At 51.0% G+C, this 26,795-nt stretch overlaps 1 protein-coding gene across 1 annotated transcript; it reads right to left on the bottom strand.

The window, feature by feature from the left end:
- Positions 1-897: 897 nt before the first annotated feature.
- On the bottom strand, positions 898-12,334 carry CSRNP1 (cysteine and serine rich nuclear protein 1). Its single transcript, XM_017508362.1, has 5 exons — positions 12,163-12,334; positions 5,349-5,571; positions 3,953-4,212; positions 3,157-3,471; positions 898-3,060 (listed from the first exon to the last, which is right to left on the bottom strand). Exons 2-5 carry the CDS (start codon positions 5,551-5,553, stop codon positions 2,068-2,070), a joined length of 1,773 nt encoding a protein of 590 aa, XP_017363851.1. The 5' UTR covers positions 5,554-5,571; positions 12,163-12,334; the 3' UTR covers positions 898-2,067.
- Between the last annotated feature and the right edge of the window lie 14,461 nt (positions 12,335-26,795).

The following is a 26,795-nucleotide window of genomic DNA, read 5'->3' as shown; positions in this document are numbered from 1 at the left end:
ATGAACTGAACAAGCTTATGGGGTAAGCAGTGTTACTATTTCCACGCAGTATTGAGGACACCCAGGCACAGAGGGAGTAATTTGCATAGATCACCTCACCAGGTAGTAGAAAATCTGGGATTCAAACCCAGCACTCTGGCTCTGTACTCTTACCAGTTAAGCCAAAGTGGTGAGTGAGCCCAGCAGAGACCAAGGCAGAGAAATAGAGCAAGGAGACCCGAATCAGTTCTCCTTTGGTGGTTCCTCCTTCCAGCTCTTGTACAAATCACTATCATTCTTAAGGAGGAGGTCAACCTTTCTTAGGCCCCCAGACTGGGGCTCCTCAGAGCAGGGTGTGGCCTACTCCTCTGGCCTGCAGCCCAGCTGAGCTGCCAGGGACAGGTCAGACAGGTCTGGCTGGTGCAGAGGGATGAGGTTGTGCAGCTGTCCCCTTGCCCTTCCACCACCCCCTGCTTAAGTCCCTGGGGACCACAGCTGCTAAGTAAGGCCATCAGCAGGCCTTGACCAGGCATATCCCCTTGCCCTGCCTCCACTCAGGTTGGCGAATTCACCCTTAGGACAAGGCCTCAGCTCAGTGTGTGTAGGCAGGAGGGTGCCCTCACCCATCCCCAGCAGATAGCCCCATGTCAGAAGACCCTGCTGCTATTCCTCCCCACCCAGGTCACCACTGGAGAAGAACCGGTTAATCCAAAGGAAAAACTGCTGGATCTGCCTGGCCAGCCTCTCAACTGGCTTCCTGCCTCCAACTTGACTGGCTTGCCTGGAAAGAGGCCCAATGTGCTGGGTGTGCCGACTCCTAACCCCCCCACTCAGCCTGTGTCCATGCGGCCCTGCAGGGCCTGTCTCCCTTCCATCCCCATTGCCCTGCTTCCCACCCCACAAATACAGACCACACTGTTAAAAATAAAGCTTCTTTATTTGTACCTGTAAGCTCAGGTACAAGGTGTTCCCACAAGCACACAGGCTGGCAAGGCCTCCTGGGCAAGGGGGCAGGCCCAGAGCCTGCGTTTCTTGGCACAGACACAGAGAGAAATGGAATAAATTATAGTTCTGACACTCGGGGACAATGTAGAAATTATGATGCAAAATTAAACATTAGCAAAGAAACGGTATAAAAGCCCTCAGGAGACACCCCTCGCTAACTGGCCTCAGGGCATGGGCAGGTGGGCCAGGCTGAAGTGCAGTGCCCAGAAAGCCCTGAGATAATAGGCTGGGGCATGGCTCGCGCCCGAGGTAGGCCCCTTGCCCTCTCTGAGCCTCCTGTTTCCTCCTTCCCCCTCCTACATCCCTGGGCCTGGAAGAAAGGCTATGGCCTTTGGGGAGGGGGAAGATGGAACAGAGGGCAGGAAGTGGAGAGGGCAGTGTGGGACAGAAGGTCACAGCTGGTTAGCCCAGCCTCTCCCCCTGCCCAGATGGTGTCCTTGGCCAGCCCCTGCCTGCAGAGCCATCCAGGAGCCAGGCAGCAGACATAGCTCATAGAGCTCGAATCCACACCTAGTCTACACTAAAGGCAGGGCAGGGTGTAGGAGTACAAGGCAAAAGGGGCTCCTGAGGGCCTGTGCCCACCCCACCCCCGGCACTGCCCACCCGCCAGAGAGGAGCAACCAAAGCCTCCTCAATCTCCAAATAAGTTACGGAAATAAATTACAGTCTTCACAGTCCTGAGGATTTAGCCATCCATGGGTCTAGGGCTGAGGGTGGCTTCTGCCACCTGATTTCACAGCCCTGTCTCACGGTCTTTGGGTTAAGGAACATCACACAAAGACCAAGCTCCAGGGAGCCACACTTTCTCCTCTTCCAGGTACACGTTATGGAGATGGAAGAGCAAGCTGTGGGTGTGGGGGGCCTGGCAGCTCAAAGGGGTACCCCCCTCCAATCCTCTCTTCAGCACAGAAAAGTTAAAACAAATAAATAAATCCAGAGAGTTGTATGAAAACCAGGAGTGTGCACCTGGCACCTGTGGGTGAGCCAGCCAGTGGGAGACTGTTACACAGAGACTCTGGGGAGCCCCACAATTACAAGAGAGCAGCAACAGGGCTTTGGGGCTGGGGAAAGGCATCCTGGTCCTCACACCGGCACAGGCTCCATCAGAGTTGCCGGGGCAGTGTCCTCAAACTGGCTATCAATAAAGGGATCTAGGGCTTCGGCGGCTGGCTCGGAGAGACCCATGAGGGACTCCAGGAAGCAAGTGCTGGCATCCCCAGGTGGACAGGAGCCAGGCAGGGGGAAGTGAGGTGCCTCAATGTTGTCCAGGCCGCCAGACACCTTCTGTGACGTGTAGTGAGGCCCCAGACTATAATCTGGCAGAGCCTGGAGTAACTCAAAGGAGTCACAGGAAGACAAGCTGAGATCCACTGAGCTGCTCTGGCCAGCGTCCATGCCGGGTGGCACTGAGGTGCCAGGAAGGCTGCCTTCTCTTGACCCTTCAAGGCCACCATTTAGGAAGCAGCTGGCATCCAGGTTGGCATTTTCATCCAGGATGCCTGATGCAAAGCTACAGCCAGAATAGCTGTGGGTCCAGCTGGCCAGGCCACCAGGGTCACTAGTACCAAAGATGTCGGCTGGATGGAAGCAGCTGAGGTTGTCCAGGTTTCCCACACTCCCTTCCTCCTCCTCCTCCTCCTCCTCCCCGCCGAGGTCAGAGTCACTGAAACTCAGGATCCGTGCCAGGCTGTCATCATCCACGCCAGGCTGGAAGCCGGAGCCAGGGAGGCCTGGGTGGGTGGGGCAGTCAGGGGCCTCACTAGTGCCCGATGCTGAGGATGATGCCGTGGAGGAATCAGTCATGTCGCTGCTGCAGCTGTTGTCTCCCAGCTCGTTGCTCATTGTGGGCTTGGCCAGTGAGAAAGTGGGGACCAGGGCCTGCTCACCAGGGCTGGGCGGGCTGCCCTGAGCAGGGGCCTCCAGCTCCCTAAAGCTCTCAGCCTCCTGCTCCAACTGCAGGCGGGTGAGTGTATGGATGAAATGGGTCTGAACTCTAGCCTGATTAAACTCCACACGGCCCATGGGGTTCTCACAGCCCTCCTTGCAGCAGCCACAGGGGAACGCGGTGTGGTCCATCTGCAGAGAAAGTAAAGGGACAAGTGAGGATTCTGTGGAGTGCAGACAAGTCGCCAGGCTCAGGTTCCCCATCCCAGCCCGGGCCAGCCGCCACACCTGGCACTTGATGCCTGCCAAGCTGCAGCTGCAGGTCTCAGGGTCGCAGACCCTGTCACAGTGACAGCCACAATCTTCCCGGGATTGGCGCAGTGCCAGCAGCTCCCGCTTCTCTTCCCGATCGATCCTTCGCACGCCTGAAGCCCTCAGCAGGGCTTGACGTCGCCGGGCTGGGTATGGCTGTAGGAAGCTCACTTCTTCCAGCCGGCCACCTGCCACAGCAGCTGCCAAGTCCTCCTCCACAGAGGCGTCATCGATGGCATCCACCGCAGGCAGCAGCCCTGCCTCTGTGTCGGGTACCCCAGCGGCCGAAAGCTGCATCATCAGGAGAGAGGGATGTGAGAGGCACACACAAGCCGCCCTAAGTGCTTACCCTCCCACTGCTAGTGCTGAATCTGCGATGGGCACTGTGTGTAGATGGTGAACAGGATAGCCAAGAATACTATCCTCAGGGCATTTGAAAAGAGACACCCTACTCATGGCATTGCCTAGATCATGAACAGACTCCCTTCCCTAACCAGTCAGATACCCACCCCCCAATCCGTATCAACTCCACACCCCCCTCTCCAAGCAGTTCAGATGCAGGCATCATGCCCCCAGCCCCTGCGGCAGACAGACACGAGTCTGCAGACAACCCAGGCGTCAGACGCCAATGGAACCAATCACTTGGCCCTAGGGCCTGTTTCCCCATATACATAATGAGCAAGTCAGCACCCACCCCTGGTACGCCCACCCCTCAAGGTTAGGAGTCCAGGAGCTGCCTCAGGCTGTGGCCCACAGAGAGGGCTCTCTCTACCTTCCACTGCAGCATCTCCAACTTCTCCTCTTTCAAGCGCTGACGGAGCTTCTCGCGCCGGGCTCGGGCTTGCTCCTGCGCAAACTCAGCCAAAGAGAAGCGGCGGCAGGCACTGTGGCGAGGGGCCATGCCCAGAGTGCAGCCGCCACGGCTGGGCACACTGGTGAAGCCCTGGCAACGGGGGAAGTAGAAGACGGTGATCCCATCAAAGGCTACCCGGCCTGGGCGCTCCCGGCGAGCCCGTTTCAGGATAGACAGGGCTGCAAAACAGGCAAGGACGGGCTGGGGATTAGTTTTTGCTGAGGCACAACATACCTCCAGGAAGAACAGGCCAGACAGCCCTCCCGCCGCCCGGCTCCGTCCGCCTCCAGCGCCACACCACGTCAGCACCGGCTTATTGTTATTTACCAGGCCCGGTGACCGTAGTTATACGTAAGGTTACGCATGCTTCCTATGCTTGTTAGCCATGCGTAGGTCCTGTGTAGTTTTCTATTGCTTCTTCTTGATTTGTAGAATTTCTGTATTTTGCAACAGGTGTAAAAAGTCTTTCCCTTTTCAAGTTAGGGTTTACTGATTAGTAAACCATGTACTGGTATTTTCACTACATCGAACCATAACAAATTACCATATAATGGTCAAATATTGGAAATTCCTTATATTTCAACTTACTATATTAATTTTGTACCCAGATACCAGAGGGAATTCCCTTCTAAGAGGTTTTCTGTTTGTACTCTTAGATTCTATGTGCTAAAAATTATACTCTTTTTATGTGTAATGCACAGATATACATACACTACATAAAAAGGTAAACAGAACATCTACTGTATTAAAATTTTATGGGGGTGGGGAATTAGGAGAAAGTGTCTAAATAGACTTCCTGGGGAGCAATCATGAAAAATAAAATCCAGAAACACTGCTCTAGGGCTATCTTTGTCAGTCTGGAATCACAATTATACAAGCTTGAAAATAACCAGGAAAAACCCCTTTTCACTTTGTTCAGGCAAAAGCGGGCAGCATTTTGACAGGAGAGGGACTGGCCTGACAGGCCTCCGAGACCCAGAAGCATGGGGCGGGGAACTCCAGCAGTTCCCTTTGTAGGAGGGTAGGGTGCTCACTGGAGAAACGAAACTGGAACAGAAGGGAGGGGCCGGAGCTGGAAGGCGCCGAGGGCACTCTGCAAGCTGCATCCTGGATGTCATTACTCCCAAGGTCAAAGGTGAATTAGCTGGGCTCAGATGCCACTGGACAGTGGGCACTGAGTGACCGCTATATCATAGCTCGTGAGAGCTACCCCCAGAGGCCTGCAGAGGCCAAAGGCATTTTGTCAGGGACCTCTAAATTTCATCTTTCAGGAAGGACGGCAGGTGAGGGGGTTCCCGGGGGAGGGAGGACTTACGGGTAGAACTTCTGGGGCCACAGAAGTCACGGTCAGGCAGGGGCATGTGATCCCAGGGACCTTCCTCCTCTGAGTCCCAGGCACGGGAGACGGAAGAGCTTGGAGAGCAGGAGCGAGATTGGCACCCAGAGGAAGAGGAGGAGGAGGAGACCGAGGAGTTGTCCTCATCCAGCTGGTCAAACTTCCTCTTCAACAGCCCAGTCATGGTGGTGCACGGGGCGCTCTGCGGCCGGGACAGGCAACCAGAATGGGAAGGAGAAGGCTCTAAGTGGCAGGCAGGCGGCAGCAGGTGGGCTCCCAGCCGGGATCCTCATCCCTCCCACTTGCCCTCTGAGGCATCCCAGACCCTGGCCTCTGCTCTCCAGCCCTCTCTGTGGAGCTCTGTGTGTGGTGGGGGACACAGTCTCCAGGAGAATCTCTGCACAAGACACAGAACCTCCCTCGCTCCAAACTAATGTGCAAATCCATGACCTGGCGTCTCAAACTCCCACCTCGGCCCAAAGCCTTCCCAGGCACCAGGCACCTTCCCCACCACCTCCTACAGCACACACACACACACATGCATCCACACCAGCAGGGGCAGGAGGCAGACAGATCAGCAGATGGACTGGCAGACCTCAGCCTTGGCCTCACTCATTCCCCGACAGGAATCCTGGGGGCTGACTCACAGGCTGGGTGATTCACACAGCTCGCATCTGTGTGCCTGTGTGTGTGTCTGGACGCCCCACAGCCCCCACAGCCCGCACAGCCCGCACAGCCCCGGTATGCTGGCTCTGCTTCCTCCTCCTCTAGCACACCCACACAGACACGCCACCCTGCACACAGGCAGGGCTGCGGGCCCTTGCTCCAGGCTAGCCAGGCACTCTGGGGAACAGGCTGGCTTTGACGCTGGCCTCCACTCCTAGATGGAGTACATTTCTGAGCCCCTCCCCTCCTGGTGTGGGAGCTTCTCAGACTTTCCCTTAGAAACCCCCGCTCCCCCGTCAAGAAATCTCCTGACTCCAGGCCTGTGTGACCACAGCTACTCAGGATGTCTCTTTAACATCTCATTCAATCCTAATGTCCAAAGTCTCTCCCGTCTGTGGCTTCATGACATGGAGCATCCCACAACACAACACTGTCTCCCGTGTGAGAGTCTCGGCCCTCAGCAGAAGCAGAACCAGAGACTTCCACAGCCAGCTGGCCTTATCCAAGTATAAAAGATTTGGGGTTCCTTCCCTGGAATGCGTCAACAAATAATGTCTCTTCCCAAGGCTTGGCAAACCCCAGAGGACTCAATCCCAAAGGCTGAGTACAGCTACCTTGTCTCTGCTGCTCCAGCTGTGCCTCTGGGGAGGTCAGCAGGGGGGAAAGAGAAAGGAAACAAGCTATGGGCGAGGCCCCAGTGCTGGGGAGCCCTTCCCCCACTGCCATCACAGGAAATGAGAGAGAACAGGAAAAGCCAACCAGAAGGCTGCCTGGGTCTCCTCTACTCAGGTGTCCTTTCCAAACACTCCTTCCGCCTCTTCCCAGCTACCTTCAAAAGTCCCCAAATCCTGTAGGGTTTGCTGTCACCTTTACTAACTTGATGTTTACCCCAGGGACAGCCTCCCCTAGGCAGGCCTGAGAGAAGCAAGAAAACCTCCCTCCCGGGCCGATCCCCCACCCTGGGCCTGGGGGAAGAAGACTCACAGATGTTTCCGGGGGCTTCTCTGTGGGTAGTTTCTCAGGCTTGGCACCCCCCTCCAAGGGTCAAACCACAAACAAAAACAACCCAGCTCCCAGCTGACCCGCAGGCTCTCCCAGGAGGTGGGGGATTCATGTCCCAGAGTCAGGCATACACACACGTACACACATGCACAGACCACACGGAAACACACATATGGACAAGCGACACCCACACATCCTGTCCCCATCGCATCCTGCCAAGAGACCCCATCCTTTCCCAAGTTCCAGATGCCATCTACAGGGTCCTGAATGCCTCCTTCACACACAACCAGCCTGAGACCCCCAGGACCCACTGCACACTTGGTATCTCCACCCAGCCGTCCCTTAGAAACATACAATTCTGCAGGCCCCAAATCGAACCCCTTGTCTCTGTTCCCCACCCCCCATGCCATCTGTTCCTCTTCCTGTGTTCCCTATCTTAGTAACAGCCCCGCCACCCACCCAGTCACTCAAGCCAGAAACCTGCAGTCATCCTCAATTCCTTCCTCTATCTCCCTCCGTCTACACCCAGGCGCCCGTGCCTGGGAGTTCACGCAAATCCATTTAATCCACACAAAGCCAGCAACAGACCCAGTAGCTATCGTGGAGGCCACCTGGCACAGTGTTAAGAACCTCGGCTCCAGAACCAGACTGCCTGCGTTTGAACCCTGGCTCCACTATTAATTGGCTGGGTAATCCTGGGTAAGTTCCTCAACCTCTCTGTGCCTCCAATTCTTTGTCTTAAGACCTCACAGGGTTGAGAGGTTTAGAGGAATCGATACATGTCACGTGTTCTTAGATTAGTGATAAGAGCTCAGTGAATGTGTTATTCCACACTGTAAAAAACAAAAACAAAAAACTGCGCTCCAGCCCCTGGATGCACACGACACAGATGATCTCACAGACGTCGTGGAGTGAAAGAAGCCAGACACGAAATACATGCAAACGTTCACGAATCCGTGATGATTTAAGTCACAGCAGTGGTTCCCTCGAGGGAAGGGGATGCCCTGGAGACAGTAAATTTTCTGGGGTCGGGGGTAGGAGGGGCTGTAAAAGTTCCATGTTGATCTGCATGATGGTTACATGGATGTCTAAAATTGCAAAACTTCATCTTACATACACACAAGATTTATATACTTGATGTATTTTATTTAGGTTACTGTCAATCTAAAAAGTTTACTAACCTTAACATGCCTCTGTCCCTATAGCTGCCACCCCATGTCCCTCTGCCCCTGCCCTCTTTCCCCGGCTGTTCTTGATCCTGCAGCCAGAATGACCTTCATAAACCACACATGTACCTACCACTCCCACGCCTAGAACCACTCTAGAGCTCCCCTTGGGGAAGCCTGACCTTAGGATCGAGTCCAGAATTCAAGAAGCTGAAGTGACCCGGCCACTGCTTCCCTCTCTCAACGCTGCTCTCTACACTCCGGTTGAACCTGCAGTTCCCCTGACAGCCACCCACGTCCCCACTCACCTCCTGGCCTCTGCACAACCCAGCCTCACTCCCTTTCAGAAAGTCATCTCTCAAGGAACCTCCTGAATCCCCCACTCCTTCCCCCTGCATCTCTGCGCTCCTGCTGTGAACTGAGTATCTGTATCCTACCAAAATTCTTATGTGGAGACTGAATCCCCAGTGTCATGGTATTGGGAGGTGGGGCCTTTGGGAGGTAATCAAAGGCCTCACCTCCAAATAAAATAATAAGGTGTCATGAATAACACCTATTAGCGCCATTATAACAAGTGACACAAAAGAGATGGTCTCCCTCTCCAACATGTGGGCTCAGACCCAGCAAGAAGGTATCCATCTGCAATCTGAGAACAGGGCCCTCATCAGGCTGACTGGAGCCTTCATCTTGAACTTCACAACCTCCCAAGGTGTGTTCTTTTGTGTAAGCCACCCAGTCTACGGACTTTCTATTATAGCTGCTTTCAAAAGCCCTGCTATTTCCCCATCACAGACCTTATCTGACCAGCCTGCAAGGGTCTCATTGCTCATCTGCCTCACGCTGAGGGCATCTCTGGCTGCCACTGTGCCCATGCCCAGGACAGTGTCTGGCATAGAGAGGGCACCTGATAATATCAGAGGTAGGCAGACCAGCCCTGCATATTGGGTATGGACCCGATTGCACAGGCAATCCTATGCACATGAGGTTGCTGAGGGCGAGTGGTCAGTGTGACCTTCTCCTGCTCCTGTCATGGTTAATTTAAGGGGGGAGGAGGTGAGTCACATGTCTATCTCTCAGCTGTGCCAGAGGGTACAAGCAAGAATGGTGCTCAAAAGGGGTGGCTCTGGGGACAGAGAGGGAAGCTCTGCAGGCAGGTGCCAATGTAGGCAATCCCAGGAGGCTCCCTGTTCCCCAAGAGGAGACAGATGGAGAGAGATGTCAGGAAAGCAGGCTCAGCCACACACTGCGGCTCTGCCTCAGGGAAGTCCATGGAAAAAGAACTTAAGGTGAGGAGTGATGACCTCCAATTCTACAGGCAGTGACACAGAGACACAGGGAGGCTACGGTCATGCTGCAGGTTCTAATGATGAACAATGCCTCGCAAATCTGCAGAGCTGGAATGAAACAGAAATTACCTCCGCCCTGTCCTTTCTCCTCTGGACAGAGAGAAGGGAAAACGCTCCCCTGGTTCTCGCTCCCCTGGTTCTCGTGTTCCTCTGTCCCACCTGGGAATCCAGAGGCTAAGAAGCAGAGGCAGGAGATGAAACAAAAAGACTGAGCCAGAGACCCCAGAGGCCAAGTCAGAAGGGGGAACGAAAGATAGTGAGAATCTAAGAAAAGTGTCAGACAGTGAGTCAGAGGGTGGGGGAGGGGCCCTCAGCAGCTACCCAGGAATCACGATCCTGACCGTGGCGCTGTTCCCAGGCTGAGCTCAGCCCCTCCTAGGGTCCCAAAGGAAGGAAAAGCAGCTCCCAGGAGCTGGCTCAGACAGAAATACCACACCACGGAGGAACCCCAGAGACAGGCCCTGAATCAAAGAGAGCCAGGCTTCTTCTGGGATCTCAGCCCTGAGAATCGGGCAGCCCTCCTGCCACCACACGCAGGCACTGACAACCCCCCACTCTACTGGCCACAATTATCTACACGCTCAGATCACACCGTTCGGATCCAGGAAAGGCCACATCACCCCTGGGTACCAAGCAACCAAGGGCTGCTTTTGAGAGGTGGGGGCGGGGCTCAGAAAAGTCACAGCAAGTCCTCTGTCCACCTCGGCAGTCTCAGCACTGCCGCAGGCCTCAGCCCAAGCCAGTCTTAGGGAGGGGGCACCTTTAGCTGCCTCCATCCCCCTTCAGGAATCTGAAGAATGTGTCCTTTAACCTCAGAGCCCCAGGCCTTGGCCAGTCCCCCCAAAACACTTGGGGTCACATGATCCCTGGCCCTCAGGAACAACTTCCTGGGAGAAGGGGAGGGCACCTCCTAGCACCTCTAGCCCCCACTGAAAAACCAGCCTGGGTGGTCCAGAGAGGGCAGAGAAAGCCTTGGCACCTCCTCCCCCAAGCATCCCTCTGAAGGAGAGCTGGGGGAGGGACAGTTCCTCAGCTCTGACCTCCAGGACCTGGCACAGGAGAGGTGCCAAATGTTTGCTGGCTACATGAGGCACTTGTTCCTGCAGAAGGGAAATTGCACCTGACAATGACTGCTTCCTTCACCTAAGCGGGGCTTCTTCCCTCTCTCATTCATTAATTCAACAAATACGCACTAAGCTCACATACGTGTCAAACACGGTGGCAGGAACTCGCGCATGCAGGGCGCAAAACTTACACCGCTGGGGCCTTCTTGAAGCTCTGAGTTGAGCGGGGAGGACAAACAGGGTGCTGGGATGGGGGGTCTGAAGGGTGGGACAGGGTACCGCTGGGGTGAAGGTAGGTCTCTCCGAGGAAGGGCTGTAGGGAGAGCTCCAGACAGGCGTGAGTAAGGAAGCTGAGCAAACTGGTGATCGGAGGAGGGGCGGCCTCGAGGGGGCTGAGACTGGGCCCCAGGGCAGGTTTTAGCCCGAGGGCACGTCAAGCCACAGAGGGCTGAAGTAGGGAGTGACAATGCCAGCTTTGCATTTTAAAAACGTGACTGGGCACCGGGAGTGGAGGGGGTGTGACGGCTGGAGGCGCAGCGGGAGCCAGGTGAGATGACAGGTCAAGGGCAGAGGAGGAAGGCAGATGCGGGTGAGGAGCTGGAAGAGGGCAGGGCTGCCAGGGGTGCGGGAGCTGATGAGTTACTCTCCAAAAGGCTTGAGACTTCTGGGGGGAAGTGCTGGGTGGGCAGCAGGAGGCGGGGAGGGACCCTCTGGTGTCAGGAGTGTGGGCTCCGGCTGTGTGTGACTGTGCCGGGAGTGGGAGAGGCTAAGTGTGTGACTGTGGCTGTGGTGTGGGCATCTCCACAGCGTGTGCCCGTGAATGGGCCCCGGGGAGGAGAAACTGAGGAAGGGGGAGAAGTACGTGCCGCGGAAGAAGTGCGTGGGAGAGAGTCTACGTGTGCCCGCGGGTGGCCGGTGTAGCTGCGCCCGTGACTCACAGCGGTGGCCTCCGAGAGTGACGGCGACTGACAAACAGGTGAGCCTACGACACAATCCCTCCCCCACCCCCCTCCTCCTCCCGGGGTCCGTGACTCATCCGCCTCCGTCCCGCTCATCCCTCCACGCCCTCCCCGACCCCTGCCGGCCAGGGGCGCCCGGCACACGCCGCTGCTCCCGCGGCGTCCCCGAGGGGGGAGCCCGAGGAGGAAGGCGACAAACGTCACCTGCTCGGCCACGCGAGGAACTTCTGAAAAGTTCTCAGGCAACTGGGTCAAAAGGAAACTCGCCCGCGGGCGCACGCCCCCGTCGCCTCGCCGCTGCCGCGCACGCCCGGCTCTGTCCCCACTCGCGAGCTCGGGGCGCCGCGACTTCTCTCGGGGTGCCGGCGGCGGGCGGGGGCGGGGAGCGCAAAACCCGCGACTCCCCCCGCCCGGGCCCCGGGCCCCTGGCCCCCGACTCCGGCCGCGGCGCGCAGTCAGGGCCGGGCAGCGCGGCTCCCGCCCAAGGTGCCGGGGAGCGAACCGCAGGGGCCGGAGCGGCGGCGCCGCTCGCGCTGAACGCCCCCTCCCCGGAGTCCCGGCCGGCGGGGCCCGAGGCCCTCGGCGCTCACCTGGATCCGGACGCTCGCGGAGGACACCGGCTCCACCTGCGCCCCGGCCCGGGACTCCCCCCGCGCCGCGACTCTGCGCTCGGCCCGGCGGCCGGCGGTCCCGCAGCCCCTGGCGACGCGCGTCCGGCAGCGGCGGCGGCGGCGGGAGACTGGAGACTGGCTGCGCCCGGCCCCGCCCGCCGCTCCGCCCTCCTCGTCAGTGGAAAACTCCGGGGCTCAGGCGCTGACGCACGCCGGGCCTCCCGCCAGGCCGCCCGCAGCCACGCCCCGGAGGCGCCACCTCCTCCCCCGCCCGGAGCTCGGAGCCCGGACCGCGGAGCCCGGAGCCCGGCGCAGCGGCCGGGGCCTCCCTGCGGACTCTGACCCCGCGACTGCGCCTCCGCCGCAGCCCGCTCCTGCCGCGCCCGCCCCGCTTCCAGCCCGGTCCCTACAGGCGCGGGCGACTCCCCCCGGCAGAGATCCCCACCTCGCCCCACCGCCCCAGTTTACAGATGGGTAGACTAAGTCCCGGAGTACCCCGTAACTCCGCGAGGCCACCGGGCTAGACAGTGGCAGAGCCGACCTCCCGGACGTCTCCACCCTCTAGAGGCAGTTTATTATATTCCAATCTAAACGTTCCCTCCTCCGCCCCCACCCCACCACCCACCCCTAGATCCGCCGGAAAAGTAAACTGTGGCTGGAGAGGAATCTGGGGTGTGTGGGGAGCGGGGAGCCGGGGAGCAGGAAGGATGGATGTCATCAGCGGGCCTGAACGTCACCTCTGCCCACGGGCCAAGAGACCCTTCCCTGCAGAAGTTCCGAACTAGGGGTTGTTGGAACCGGCTTCCCCACTCCCACCTCACCCTTCCCTTGAAAAAATGAAAAGGCTGCTTTCTTCCGGGCCAGACCTTGGCCACTTAAAATGGGCCCACTGCCTTCTCTGCTCCCGCCAAGGCCCCTGACTCGGGGCCAACCCTCCCTTGTATGGCCTGCCCCGGCGGCCAACTCCTGGCGCAGGAGCCCACCCTCGGCCCCACTTCCCAACCGCAGGCCACGTCTACCCGTCCCCTCGAGCGTTTCCACCCTCACACTTTCGCTGCAGCTGGTCTTCTCAACTGGAATGCTCTCCTGCCCTCTCTCTGCTTACCAGAATCCCAACGCCTTTAAGGGCTCAGCTTGCGCTGCCTCCTCCAGGGAGCCTTCGTGGGAGCCGGACCCTCCCCTCCCAGTCCTGCTCCCGCTGCATTCTGGGTTCTTCTGGCTGTCCTAGATGAATGCTGTCAGCCACTAGCCCAGCCCTCACGATTCCATTCTACCTACCTCCAGGTGGGGGGTGGGGGCGACTCCTGCCTGCCTGGATGGCCTCTGGGATGGAAATAATGGTGAGAGCCATCTTGAACCACAGCTGTGTATGCAGAATGGCAGGGGGCTGCCCCACTCTACCTTTCCTGGAAGAACAATAGGAGGAAGGCAGGTTGGGGGAAGATGAAGGCCCTGTCCTTCCGGATGCTGGAGTGTGTACCTGGGGGCCTCCCGGGGGAGGTGTCTGGGCAGCTGGAGCCAAGCGTCCAGCGGCTTCCCAGTACTCTCCTGATGATGTCTCAGCGCCTTGGGGCCTGCAAAGCCGGAATAATTTGCCCCTTTCTCACTTTTGCAGTCTTACCTCTCTCTTCATGCCCTCATTTCCCACTCCCTTCCCCACGCCCCATTTTACTGCCATTAATGTGTGTGCACGTCGTTTTGTCGATTCATGTGTTTGTTTTTCCTGAGGTGGAGTCTCAATCTGTTGCCTGCGCTGGAGTGCAGGGGCTTGATCACGGCTCACTGTAACCTCCACCTCCCAGGTTCAGGTGATTCTCCTGACTCAGCCTCTCAAGTAGCTGGGATTACAGGCTCACGCCACCATACTCAACTAGTGTTTTGTATTTTTAGTAGAGATGGGGTTTCACTGCATTGGCCAGGCTGGTCTCAAACTCTTGACCTCAGGTGATCCACCCACCTCAGCCTCCCAAAGTGCTGGAATGGCAGGCATGAGCCACCGTGCCCGGCCAGTTCATGTGCTTTTAATATTAGTCTGCTGCTTTCAGTTTTATTTCACACATGAGGTATGATTCTGTCCCAGCCTCCCCTGTACCCTTGCCCCTCGCACCCCTGATGACTGCCCTCCAGCCCTGTTGGCTAGTGGTCAGTTCTCAGAGTATGTCCTGTTTCAGACTTTCAAGGATGCTGATGGATCCCACCTCGCACCTGCCTTGCACCCACTTTGTTGTGTGGTTTCCTTGTGCATTTTTTGTGTGTTGTCTGTGAGCAGTGGGAAGGCAGGAGCAACATTGGACTTGATCACTGCTTGATCTCCAGTGCTTGATGAGAACCTGAATACACTAAACATGCCTAGTAAATGGGTAAAGTTGCTAGGACTCAAGGAAAGGGCAGGGCTGGAGGTGGCAGTGGCTGGATTTTTAACACCACTAGTACACTGAAGCTACGTGTAGCTGATAACGCGCAGGAAGGAGCTTAAAGGCCACAAAGCTGGGTGTCTGTTGCTAGAGGTGACTCAACTCTCAGGGCTTTAAGGGGTAACCCCCCAGGCCACACATCCTCCACCACCCACCTCAGACCTCTGCTGTGCTCTCACTGTGGCTGCCGGCTACAGACATTGCTGGTCCCAAGGAATCCTTTCCACTGCCTGCTGCTAATCTCCAGGCCAAGTTTCCAGCAGAAGAGGGGTTTCTATGATACCCAGAAGTAAAGCTCTGGTTTGGTTTCTGTCCCTGCCTCTCTCTTTCCCTCTCTCTCTCTGGACTTTGGCTTTCAATCTGTAAAATGGAGGCATTGGACCAGAGAACCTCCACCAGTTTCAACATTCCTTGACTTAGTTTCTGGAAGATACTGCCTGCTTCTCAGGGAACTGGGCAGGGCTGGGCACTGGAGTTAATGAGGGTCTCTCATGCTGCCTATGTTTGCATCCTGTTGGGTTGTATATTGGAGAAACCAGACCAGACAGCAATCAGGGTAGTGAGTTGGCTGGTGAGGGCAGGAGCGGGGCTTAGAGTGGGGAGCCCAATGGAAGAGAAAGAGAGAACAAGGGAAAATATAGGAGAATAAAAAGAATCAAATACGTGATGTATGTTCCAGAAAAGCATCTGCCTGTCCTGGGATGGACTCCCCAGATGTTCCCCAGATGTTGCTGATGATGGGAAACATCTCCCTCTGGGATCCCAAGTAAACTCTTCCTATTCGTGGGAAAAAGAAAGAAGGGTGTGGTCTGGAGCAGCATCCTTCTGTGGCTACGGCACACACACAGGCAGAAACACCCCCACACATCCTCAAGGAATTTCTGAATACCTGGAAGAGTCCTAGAAGTTTCTCCAACATTCAGCATCCATGAGCCACCAATTTTAGGTAAATAAAAATTATCACAACTTTTAAATAAAATTTTAACATTAAAAATTAATGCTTTATTCCCATTAGTAAAGTTAACATCAAAGAGTCTAACAATATTAAATATGACAAGACTGAGAATTGACCAGACCTGTCGTACACTGTTCAGGCTGGAGTGCAGTGGCGCGATCTCAGCTCACTGCACCCTCCGCCTCCCATGTTCAAACGATTCTCCTGCCTCAGCCTCCCGAGTAGCTGGGTTTACAGGCGCCTGCCACCATGCCCAGCTAATTTTTGTATTTTTAGTAGAGGCGAGGTTTTACCATGTTAGCCAGGCTGGTTTCAGACTCCTAACCTCAAATGATCTGCCCGCCTTGACCTCCCAAAGTGCTGGGATTTCAGGCGTGAGCCCCCACACCCGGCCCATCATACGTTGTTGACGGGAGGGTGAATTGACACAATCAGGGAACTGGGCAGCTTTGGGCACTTAAGTTAATGAGGGTTGTAATTGAACGATTGGAAATATTTCCACTATTGGACATAATTCCACCATTCAGTATATACCCAGGAGAAACAAGATGTTTACACCAACCAAGAGACATTTAAAAGACTGTTGTAGCAGTTTCATGTACGTTTTCAGACCAAAACTGAAAACAACACGAATTCCACTAATAGGTAAGTGCAAATTAATTGTTATCATATAATGGAATATTACACAACAATGAAAAATAACAGGCTATTTCTTCATACAATACTGTGGTCTGAATGTCCTCACCAGAACTCAGATTGAAATTTAATTGCCATTGTGTCAGTATTGGGAGGTGCGACCTTTAAAAGAGGAATATCTGTAATTCCACTTATTTATATTAAATTTTAAAACAGGTGAACTAAAAGCACAGTGATATATAATGTTGCCTTTGAGATATTGACTGGGAGCGGGGACAAGAGCTTTCTGGGGTGCTAGGGATGTTCTCTCTCGTGATCTGGGTAGCGGCTGGACAGGTGTACACATATGTAAAGAATCAAGTTCCTTACTGAAAATTTGTTCACTTTAAATTTTACCCTGATTTAAAAAAAAAAGAGGGGAAAAGTTAATAATTATAGTGCCATGATTGTGAAAAAGAAACCAGTGTTTTCAGCCTTTCACCAATAATCTACATCTAGACCAGTGAGGGATATCTGGGGTCCACAGGCCAGGTTCAACTGTTTGGTTTCTCTTCATCTAAATTACTATAATGATCTAGAGAGTTTTTCAACACCTACAGCTAATTATTGGATTCTCCAGACACCAGCTGGGTGTTCAACAATTCAGCTCCAACGCTAACTTCCCAGCATTAGTGCAGACCTCACAGCTGAGGGCTCAGTCCTACAAGACTGACCATTCCTCTCAGATGCCAGTCACAAGTTGCAGGCCTATTGTCCTTCTGACCAACCAGCTATAAAGCTGGGGTTCCCAAAGCCCCCTCCTAAGGTTCAATAATTTGCTGGAATGGTTCACAGAACTCAGGGAGACGCGTTACTTATCAGTTTATTATAAAGAATGCAAACGAGCCAGGCGATGAGAAACATATGGTAAGGTTCGGATGTGTCTGGGCGGGGGTGTGCTCCCCTCTTGGTATGTGGAGGTAGATGTATATGTGTTCACCAGTCTGGAAGCTCATTCCATCTGATCATTCAGGAGTTTTTGTAGAGCTTAATTTCTAGTCCCCTTCCCTTTCCTGGAGGTTGATGGATAGAGTTGAAAGTTCTAGCCTTCTAATCCCTTGGTCGTTCTGGCTAAGGGACCCACCCTTAATCACTTTTTTTTTTTTTGAGACGAAGTTTTGCCCTTTTTGCCCAGCCTGGAGTGCAATGGCGCAACCTTGGCTCACCGCCTCCTGAGTTCAAGTGATTCTTTTGCTTCAGCCTCCGGAGTAGCTGGGATTCCAGGCATGTACCACCAAGTCTATGTAATTTTGTCTTTTTAGTAGGGATGGGGTTTCTCCATGTTGGTCAGGCTGGTCTCAAACTCCCAACCTCAGGTGATTCGCCCACCTTGTGGGATTACAGGCATGAGCCATCATGCCCAGCCACATCACTTTATTATAACAGCAATAAACTCAGGTGTGATTGAAAGGGGTTTCTGATGGGTAAATCCTGTCACTCAGGAAACTCCAAGGGAAATTCCAGAGGAACTCTGAGCCAAGTATATTTCTTAATTTGCCACAGGCGGTAAGAATTTCATTCCATTCCTGACTCTCAGGTGCAAGGAACTTCATGTTATCTTTCATCTAAGAGATTCATAGCTTTCGCTCTTACATTTAGTAACAGCTTTAATCCATTTATAGTTAAATTTTGTATGATAATAAGGTAAGGGTCCAACTTAATTATTTTGCATATGAATATCCAGTTTTCCCTACATGATTTGTTGAAAAGAATCCCCCTCGCCCCACATCAAATCCGAGCAGCTTAGTCTCAAGGGGAGCTTCCCCTTCAGTCAGCAGAGACTCTCTCCTGTGTGTCGCCCCAAGCCCGCCCCTCTGAAGTCTAGCTGAATGATGGGGATGCCTTCGCCTGGCTAGGATGACGTAGCTCTCTGATGTTCAGTTCATACTGCCTACTTGTGGCTAACATTCTCCTTCTCTGAGCTTGTGGATCCACTGAGCATAGATGATGGGCCCTGCTGTTTCTGAGCCATCCGTGGTTGTGCAGAGGGCAGGGAAGACTGATGAGCCTGGGAATAGGGACTAAGGTCTGTCTCCTTAGGAGGCTCCAACATTCCTCTCTGGACATCCCCACCCCAACTATCTCCTCCTCTGCATAGTCCTGAGGGGAATTCTGCTCCTCTCTACCTTGCCTTTTACTCTTCCCCCTCAAAGGAACTCCCCTCTCTAGGCCTCCGTCTTGGTTGGAGACCTTCCCAGCCCTCTCAACAGACTAAGGCAATTGTTCTCAAGTTCTAGCCCCGATCATCAGCGTCAGCATCCCCAGAGAACCTGTTAGAAAGGCAGATTCTTGGGTCCTTCCTAGACCTACTGAAAGAAATTCTGCAAGTGAGGCCCAGCAACCTGGGTTTTAACAAGCCCTTCAGTTGATTCTTCTGCACATCAAATTCTGAGACCCTCTGGGCTACGGCATTGCATTGGAAAGCAAAAACGAGGAAAGGAGACTGTCTTAAAGCACACTTCTTGAACATTCTTTTTCATCTAAATTGAAAGACTTTTGTACATAGGTCTGTAGGTTAAAAATCCAAGCGGTTGAGTTCTGGGTCAAAGGAGTTTGACAGATATTGCCAAATCACCCTCCCAAAAATTGCACCAATTTCACTCTCAACCAGCAGTGTCTGAGGGTGACTATTTCCCAATGCCCTCCTTGGCACCGAGTGCTATCAAACTGTGAATCTCTGCCAATCTGATAGGAGAAGCAAATCAATCTTACTGTCTCATTTGGCATCTCTCTTGTTCTGAGTGAAATTAAGGCTTGTATAAGCCATTTCCATTTCTCTCTAAACTGCTGGTTTATATTTCTTACTTATTTTGCATTGAGTTGCTTTAGGTCTTACGGATGAAGGAGAAGAGCTTGTCTGTCACACAGTAACGCTTATTTTTGGTTTGTCTTTCACTTTGCTTCATAGAATGCTTTACCATACAGAAGTCTTAAATATTTCTCTTTTTTTCTTTCTGAGACAGGATCTCACTCTGTTGCCCAGGCTGGCTGGAATACAGTGGCATGATCTCAGCTCACTGCATCCTCAAACTCTCGGGTTCAAGCATCTGAGGTCCTCAGTCTCCTGAGTAGCTGGGACCACAGGTGTATACCACCACACCCAACTAACTTTTTAAAAAATTACTTGTAGAGACTACTTCTTGCTATGTTGCCTAGGCTGGTCTTGAACACCTGGGCTCAAGCAATCCTCCCACCTCGGCCTCTCAAAGTGTTAGGATTAAACACACGAGGCTAAATTTTTATATAACCACATTTCATGAATGTTTACTTTAGAGGTCCTGGATTTTATTTGCTGAATTCTCTGTCGTAACATTATAAGTAAATTCACTTATTGTTTCTCTATGGTCTTACGGTTTTATTTTTTAATATATATCCTTTATCTGGAATTTATTTTGATTTAGGGAATGGAGTAGTGTCCCCATTATATTTTTCTCCCAAATGGGTAGCTAATTTTACTACCACCTTTCCCTACTGATTTAGAACGTCACCTTAGATGTAAACTGAATTCTGAAATGTATTGGGATCTATTTCTGATTTTCAATTTTGGTTCACTGAGTTGTCTATTTCACCTTTGAGTCTACCAAACTGCTTTACAAATTATAATTTCATAATATTTTTTATCATCTGATAGATCTAGCCCCATCTTATTGCTTTTCTTTTTCAGGGCTTTTCTGGCTCTGATTTATTTCCTCATTTGATTGTCATGTAATTTTTGACAAGTTCCCCACCTGACAAACAAATCCTATGGGTATTTCATTAGAATCACAGCGAGTGAATGGATTAATTGAGAAAGCACTGCCATTTTTTATTTTTAAATTTTTAAAATATCGAGACAGTGTCCCACTAGGTTGCTCAGGCTGGTCTCGAATTCCTGGCCTCAAGTGATCTTCCCCAAGTGCTGGGATTACAGGAATGAGCCACTGTGCCCAGGAAGCACTGCCATGTTTAAATATTGAGTCTATTCAAAAGCACAGAATAGGACGGGTGCAGTGGCTCACACCTGTAATCCCAGAACTTTGGGAGGCTGAGGCAGCCTGATTACCTGAGGTCAGGAGTTTGAGACCAGCCTGGGCAACATAGGGAGACCCTGTCTTTACAAAACTTCAAAACTTTGTGGTGTGTGGTGGCTTGTGCCTGTAGTTCAGCTACTTGGGAGGCTGAGGTGAGAGGATTGCTTGAGTCCAGAAGGTTAAGGCTGCAGTGAGCTGTTATCACGGCACTGCACTTCAGCCTGGGAGACAGAGTGAGACCCTGTCTCAAAACAAAACAAAATAAAACAGAAGCACAAAATAGAATGTTCTCTGTATTATTTTCTTTTATTTATTTTTACTTTTAGAGACAGGATCTCACTTTGTTGCCCAGGCTACAGCGCAGTGGCGAGATCGTGTAGCTCACTGCAGATTCAAACTCCTGGGCTCAAGCGATCCTCTTACTTTAGCTTCCCAAGTAGCTGGGACTATTGGCGTGTGCCATCACATCTGGCTAATTTTGTTTATCTGTAGTAGAGGTGAGGCCTCACTATGTTGCCCAGGCTGGTCTCAAACTCCTGAGCTCAAGCCATCCTCCTGCTTTGGCCTCCCAAAGTGCTGGGATTATAGGCATGAGCCACCATACCCAGCCTTCTGTATAATTTTGTCTTTGTAAAGGCCCTTATGTGTCTTTTAAATATTTTCCAAATATTTTATCTTTTGATTGAGATTGTAAACGTAGTTTCTTTCTATTATATTTTCTGATAGATTATATGTATGTATATATACTTATAGAAGTAAAGGTGAGCTACTGGGTTTTGTATATTAACCTTGTAAAATGCCATCGTCTTGATTTTTTTTTTTTTTGAGATGGTGGTCTGGCTCTGTTACTCAGTGGCACAATTTGGGCTTACTGCAATCTCTTCCTCCTGGGCTCAAGTGATCCTCCCACCTCAGCCTCCCTCGTATCTGGTGCCACAGGTGCTCACCACCACGCCCAGCTAATTTTTGTATGCTTTGTAGAGACAGGGTTTCACCATGTTGCCCAGGATGGTTTTGGACTCTTGGGCTCAAGAAATCCACCTGCCTCAGCCTCCCAAAGTGCTGAGATTACAGGCACCCGCCACCATGCCCAGCTAATATTTGTATTTTTAGTAGAGATGGGTCTCACCATGTTGGCCAGGCTGGTCTCAAACTCCTGACCTCAGGTGATCAGCCTGCCTCAGCCTCCCAAAGTGCTGGGATTACAGGTGTAGGTCACCTCGCCAGACCCATCCTGAATTACTGTCTCTGAGAGTTGTGCATTTTCCAATCACATAATTGATATATAATTTTGCTTCCTTTTTCCAACATTTATATCGCATTTCTCTTTTTTGTCTAATTACACTGGCTTGAACTGCCAGAGCCACATTAAATGATAATGGTAATGATGGCTGCTTTTACCTTGCTTTTTATTTTTTATTTTTTGGCTTAAAACAATAGAATTCATCTTCTCACAGTTCTGGAGGCCAGAAGTTCGAAGTCAAGGTGTTGGCACTGCTGGTTCCTCTGGATGCTCCGAGGGAGAACCGTTCCCTGCCCCTCTCACGGTTTCTGGTGGCTGCCGGCCATCCTCGGCATTCTTGACGTGTGGCCTCATCCCTCCAGGCTCTGCTCTGTCTTCACGTTGCCCTCTCCTCTGTGGGCCTTTTCTCCTCTTCTCTTCTGAAGACATTTATCACTGGATTTAGGACCCACCTCAATCCATGATGATGCCATCAAAATTGTTAACAGAGCCGGGCCCCGGTGGCTCATGCCAGCACTTTGGGAGGCTGAGGCGGGTGGATGACAAGGTCTGGAGTTCAAGACCAGCCTGGCCAAAATGGTGGAACCCCGTCTCTACTAAAAATTACAAAAATTAGCCAGGGATGGTGGCACAGGCCTATAGTCCCAGCTACTCAGGAAGCTGAGGCAGAAGAATTGCTTGAACCCAGGAGGCAGAAGTTGCAGTGAGTTGAGATCACGTCACTGCACTCCAGCCTGGGTGACAGAGTGAGACTCTGTCTCAAAAAAAAGAAAAAAATTGTTAACGGATTTACACCCGCAAAACTTTCATACATTCACAGCTTCCAGGTGGACATTATCTTTGGAGGCTCCACCTTCAACCCGGTGCCTCTTCCTGAAATGGCTGTTTTTTTTGTTTTTTTTTTTTAAATATTTGGCTACTGTGGTATAAACCACTGTCCCACCCAAATGACCTGACATGCACCTGAAACATGCTTGAAAACACAAGGTTTGTTAGTGTAGTCGGCTCTCCTCTGGGCCTTTCAACTAGTCTGTCACCTTACAGCCCTTGGGCTGATCCTTCTCTTACCTGGGCATAGCATGGGCCCACAATGTCAGGCCTTCCTCTTCTCTCTCTATATATATCATTTTTTATTTCAATGGCTTGTGGGGTACAAAGGGGTTTTGGTTTCATGGATGAATTGTGTAGTGGTGAAGTCTGAGATTTTAGTGCATCTCTCACCCAAGTAGTGTACATTGTACCCAATATCGCTCACTCCCTTTCCAGCCTCCCTCCTTCTGAGTCTCCAAAGTTTATCTCACTGCTCTGCATGCCTTTGCTTCCCCACAGCTTAGCTCTCAGTTATAAGTGAAAACATACAGTATTTGGTTTTCCATTCCTGAGCTACTTCACTTAGAATAACGGCCTCCAGCTCCATCCAGGTTGCCGCAAAAGACATTCCTTTATTCTCTTTGTGGCTGAATAGCATTCCATGGTACATATACCAGATTTTCTCTATCCGCTCATTGGTTGATGGGCACTTAGGCTGGTTCCATATCTTTGCAATTGTGAATTGTGCTGTGATAAACGTGCGTGTGCAGGTGTCTTTTTCATAGAATGACTTCTTTTCCTTTGTGTAGACACCCAGTAATGGGATTGTTGGATCAAATGGTAGATTTAGTTCTTTAAGAAATCTCCATCCTGGCCAGGCGCGGTGGCTCACGCCTGTAATCCCAGCACTTTGGGAGGCCAAGGCGGGTGGATCACGAGGTCAGGAGATTGAGACCATCCTGGTCAACATGGTGAAACCCCATCTCTACTAAAAAGTACAAAAAATTGGCCAGGCGTGGTGTCGCGTGCCTGTCGTCCCGGCTACTCGGGAGGCTGAGGCAGGAGAATTGCTTGAAATCGGAAAACAGAAATTGCAGTGAGCCGGGATCGTGCCACTGCACTCCAGCCTGGCGATAGAGCGAGACTCTGTGTTAAAAAAAAAAAAAAAAAAGAAATCTCCATCCTGTTTTCCATGGAGGTTGTACTAGCTTACATTCCCACCAGCAGTGTGTAAGCATTCCCATCTCACCACATCCACACCAGCATCTATTTTTTTTTTGGCCTTTTAATAATGGCCATTCTGGCTAGGGTAAGGTGGTAACTTACAGTGGTTTTATTTATTTATTTCATTGTTATTATTATTTTTTGAGACAGGGTCTCACTCTGTCACCAGGCTGGAATGTAGTGGCATAATCATGGCTCACTGCAGCCTTGACCTCCCTGGCTCAAGTGATCCTCCCACCTCAGCTCCTGCATAGCTGGAACTACAGGCATATTCAACCATGCCCCACACATTTTGAATTTTTTAGACAGGGAGTTTCCCTATGTTGCCCAAGCTGGTCTCGAACTCCTGGATACAAGCGACCCCAAACTGCTAGGATTACAGGTATGAGCTGGCTCGCCCTGCCTAAACTAGATCCTGAATGTGGATACCGCTCTCGCTCCTGTTTAATTTTTTTTTTGTCTTGTTTCACATTTTTATTTTTAATTTGACTTTGGCTGATTAGGTAACACTGTAGCTTCAGCTTAGTATTTCTGGTATACCTTGGTTTGTATTCTATTTTTAACGTTTCTGAGTTATTTTAGCAAAGATGCATCTCTTGCACACATCATACACGTTTTAAGACATTTTTATCATTCCAAGTGAGAATCATTTTTCTATCATGAGCTGTTTTATCCCATTTACATGTGCCGATGTAACTGACATATTCGCCTTAATTGTGTCTTCTTTCTTCTGTTTTCTATTTTAATGCTGCTTGTTTTTCTATGTTTTACTATGAGTGTTTTTTGTCTTCGTTGGTATGCATGTGTGCGAACACATATGTTTATATTTTTGTCTGATGATTTGAAGGCTTATAAGTCTGTTTTTAATATTTCTAGTGGTTGCTTTTATATCGATTTATTTCTCTGCCAAGAGAAGAAAACATTTGGATGTAGGAAGAGTTATATTCTCAAAGGCTAAGCTTTGGCACCACAGTTCTGTCTTCAAAATCTGTCTTTTTCTCAACATGAAAGAGGGTGATAGCCTCACCCAGAAGCCAAAAGTTCAGGGTAATCAAGACACTGAATGTGCCACTGGCTTGAACTAGCCACCTACATCAAAGAGCTATCAGTAGCACAAAGGGATGCTGTATGGCATCTTTTCTTTCAAAACCTCATGTGAATATATTTCCTTCAGGAGCCAGCGTACTTTGTTGAACAGTGTCTTTGACTTACTGTCCATTTCTCTACACAGTATTCTGAGAAGACATAATAGGAGAGGCCATGAATTGAAAGCATTGACTCTTCTTGCTATTTTTTTCTATATATATCAAGATTAGGAGCCAGATTGTTGCCTGACAGCTGGTCTTTGTGAATACAGTGGTGTATGGTTGACATTCAGCTGCAAGTTTTTTTTTTAATCTGTTAATTGATGCTGGTTGGTCAGTCAGTATACCAAAAGATAATGGCACACTCAAAACCAGGATGATGCTGCTCTGCCTATGGAGTAGCCCTACTTTTATTCCTTTACTTTCTTAATAAACTTGTTTTTACTTAAACACACACACACACACACACACACACACACACACACACACACACAAAACGAAACAAAAAAAACAAGGCTTGTTTTTGGAAGCCTGATTTTAGGAAGGCTTGTTTACAAGGGGACTATTTACAGACTTGCAGATGTAGAATTATGCCAAGAAATGGTACAATAAACTGGAGAAGCAGTAGCTAAGCTGTTACCACCCACAGGCCTGAAGGAAAAAAGGGTGGAAGGTGTCATTAGGAGGGAGAAAACCGATCAAGTGGGCTGTCTTGGGAGGACCAGTGCCCCTGTTGAAGGATGCAGCCAACCCATGGTGACTCACAGGCAGGAAACCAGGGGATTAAGTGCCCTGATCTCACTCTTTTCCTTCTCCATTTCCTGCTGGGGATTGCCATTGCCGAACCCAACTGGGAGCCAGAAGCTCACTCATCTAATCTTGCAAAGGAATTCAGTGATAAACAGAATAAAAAGTTGACAAGCACATTTCCCTCATGTGTCTTGAAAATATGTGAAGAGCTGACTCATACTCCACATACCAGTGGTGCACCCATTAGAAATGTTTGCAACTATCAGTGATAGAAAACAAGTTACAGTGGCTTTAAACATGGAGGGGTTGACTTCTGTACTGTAACAGGAAGTCTTGAAGTAGGCAGCCATTGACATTCAGTGGCTCATTAATGGTCGTGCTGATGTGTCTAGAATTATCTCAGCCTTTACCTTGCACTGGTTGCTTCATATTTGCAAGATGGCTGCCTAGCCTCAGGCGTGGTCAACTTAGGAAGAAGGAGGGAGAGGTACCAGCATGTATACATAATTATTAAGAAAACAAAAATTTTCAAGAAGTACCCTCAGCAGATTTCCCATCAAATTTCATTGATCAGAACGGGGTTTCGTGGTGTCCTATAGTAACAAGTGTTTGTTTGTTTGTTTTCCAGGAAGCCTGGAAAAGTGGGCATTGGGTTGACCATGCCTGATTTAGACCGTTTGTAATTAATTGCTTGAGACTGGGAACTTTGGTGCATGGATCAAAATCAGGGATTTGTCATCAAGAAGGAAGGGTTGGGATGAATCCTTGACAATGAATGAGGCTTTCCACAAGTGGTTTTATTCAACAATAAAGCCAATTGTCTGCCACAACTCACTCAGGACATCAATTGCTCTTTCACATTGTGTGCCATTGATTTTCTGTGACATCCAAAAGTGTTGTTTGATCCAGTAATTTCATCAAGAGCTTGCTCTGCTGTTTCTCTAATCATCGTATTCCCTGGTAGCCTATGACTCCATTTACGAGCCGTAGTGTGAATTGTGTTGATTTTCCCTATAAGGTGGACAGGTTTAAGGATGCTTCTATGGTTTCCATCTTTCCTCTGTGTTTAGTGAGAACATGCATCCCTCTCACACTAGGCTTTATTTTGCTCATATTCAGGAAAAACTTGATTGGTTTTCTAATTAGTTTACAGGGTCTGATGCAAACAAACCTGATGCAACGCCTCACTGGGCGTCATGCCACTATCAGACAAGTTTCGCAATAGATGATGCCTCGGGAGGAAATGCATTACCAGCTAACCAAATACTATTTTCGGATATTCATTCTCATACCCGTATTTCTGATTCATACTTTTTTTCCTACTTGTATAAAATCATCTGATTCAAACAACTCATCTGCCCTAATATATATCATCACACTTTATATTGCAGTATTTTTGTTACTATTTTCAATACTACTTTTATTCTTTTTTTTTTTTTTTTTTTT

Source organism: Cebus imitator, unplaced genomic scaffold (genome assembly GCF_001604975.1).
Source record: "Cebus imitator isolate Cc_AM_T3 unplaced genomic scaffold, Cebus_imitator-1.0 Scaffold391, whole genome shotgun sequence".
NCBI classification, from domain to species: domain Eukaryota; kingdom Metazoa; phylum Chordata; class Mammalia; order Primates; family Cebidae; genus Cebus; species Cebus imitator.
The sequence above is the reverse complement of the archived record's forward strand: the minus strand, read 5'-3'. Positions and strand labels throughout refer to the sequence as shown.

Bases quoted from the DNA above. Each gene is read 5' to 3' on its own strand.
- CSRNP1 (XM_017508362.1), bottom strand. From the start codon at position 5,553: ATGACTGGGCTGTTGAAGAGGAAGTTTGACCAGCTGGATGAGGACAAC. The intron at 3,472-3,952 runs GTAGAGAGAGCC...CTGATGATGCAG, and splicing joins TGGAGATGCTGCAGTGGAAG to CTTTCGGCCGCTGGGGTACC. The intron at 3,061-3,156 runs GTGTGGCGGCTG...CTTTCTCTGCAG, and splicing joins TGGCAGGCATCAAGTGCCAG to ATGGACCACACCGCGTTCCC.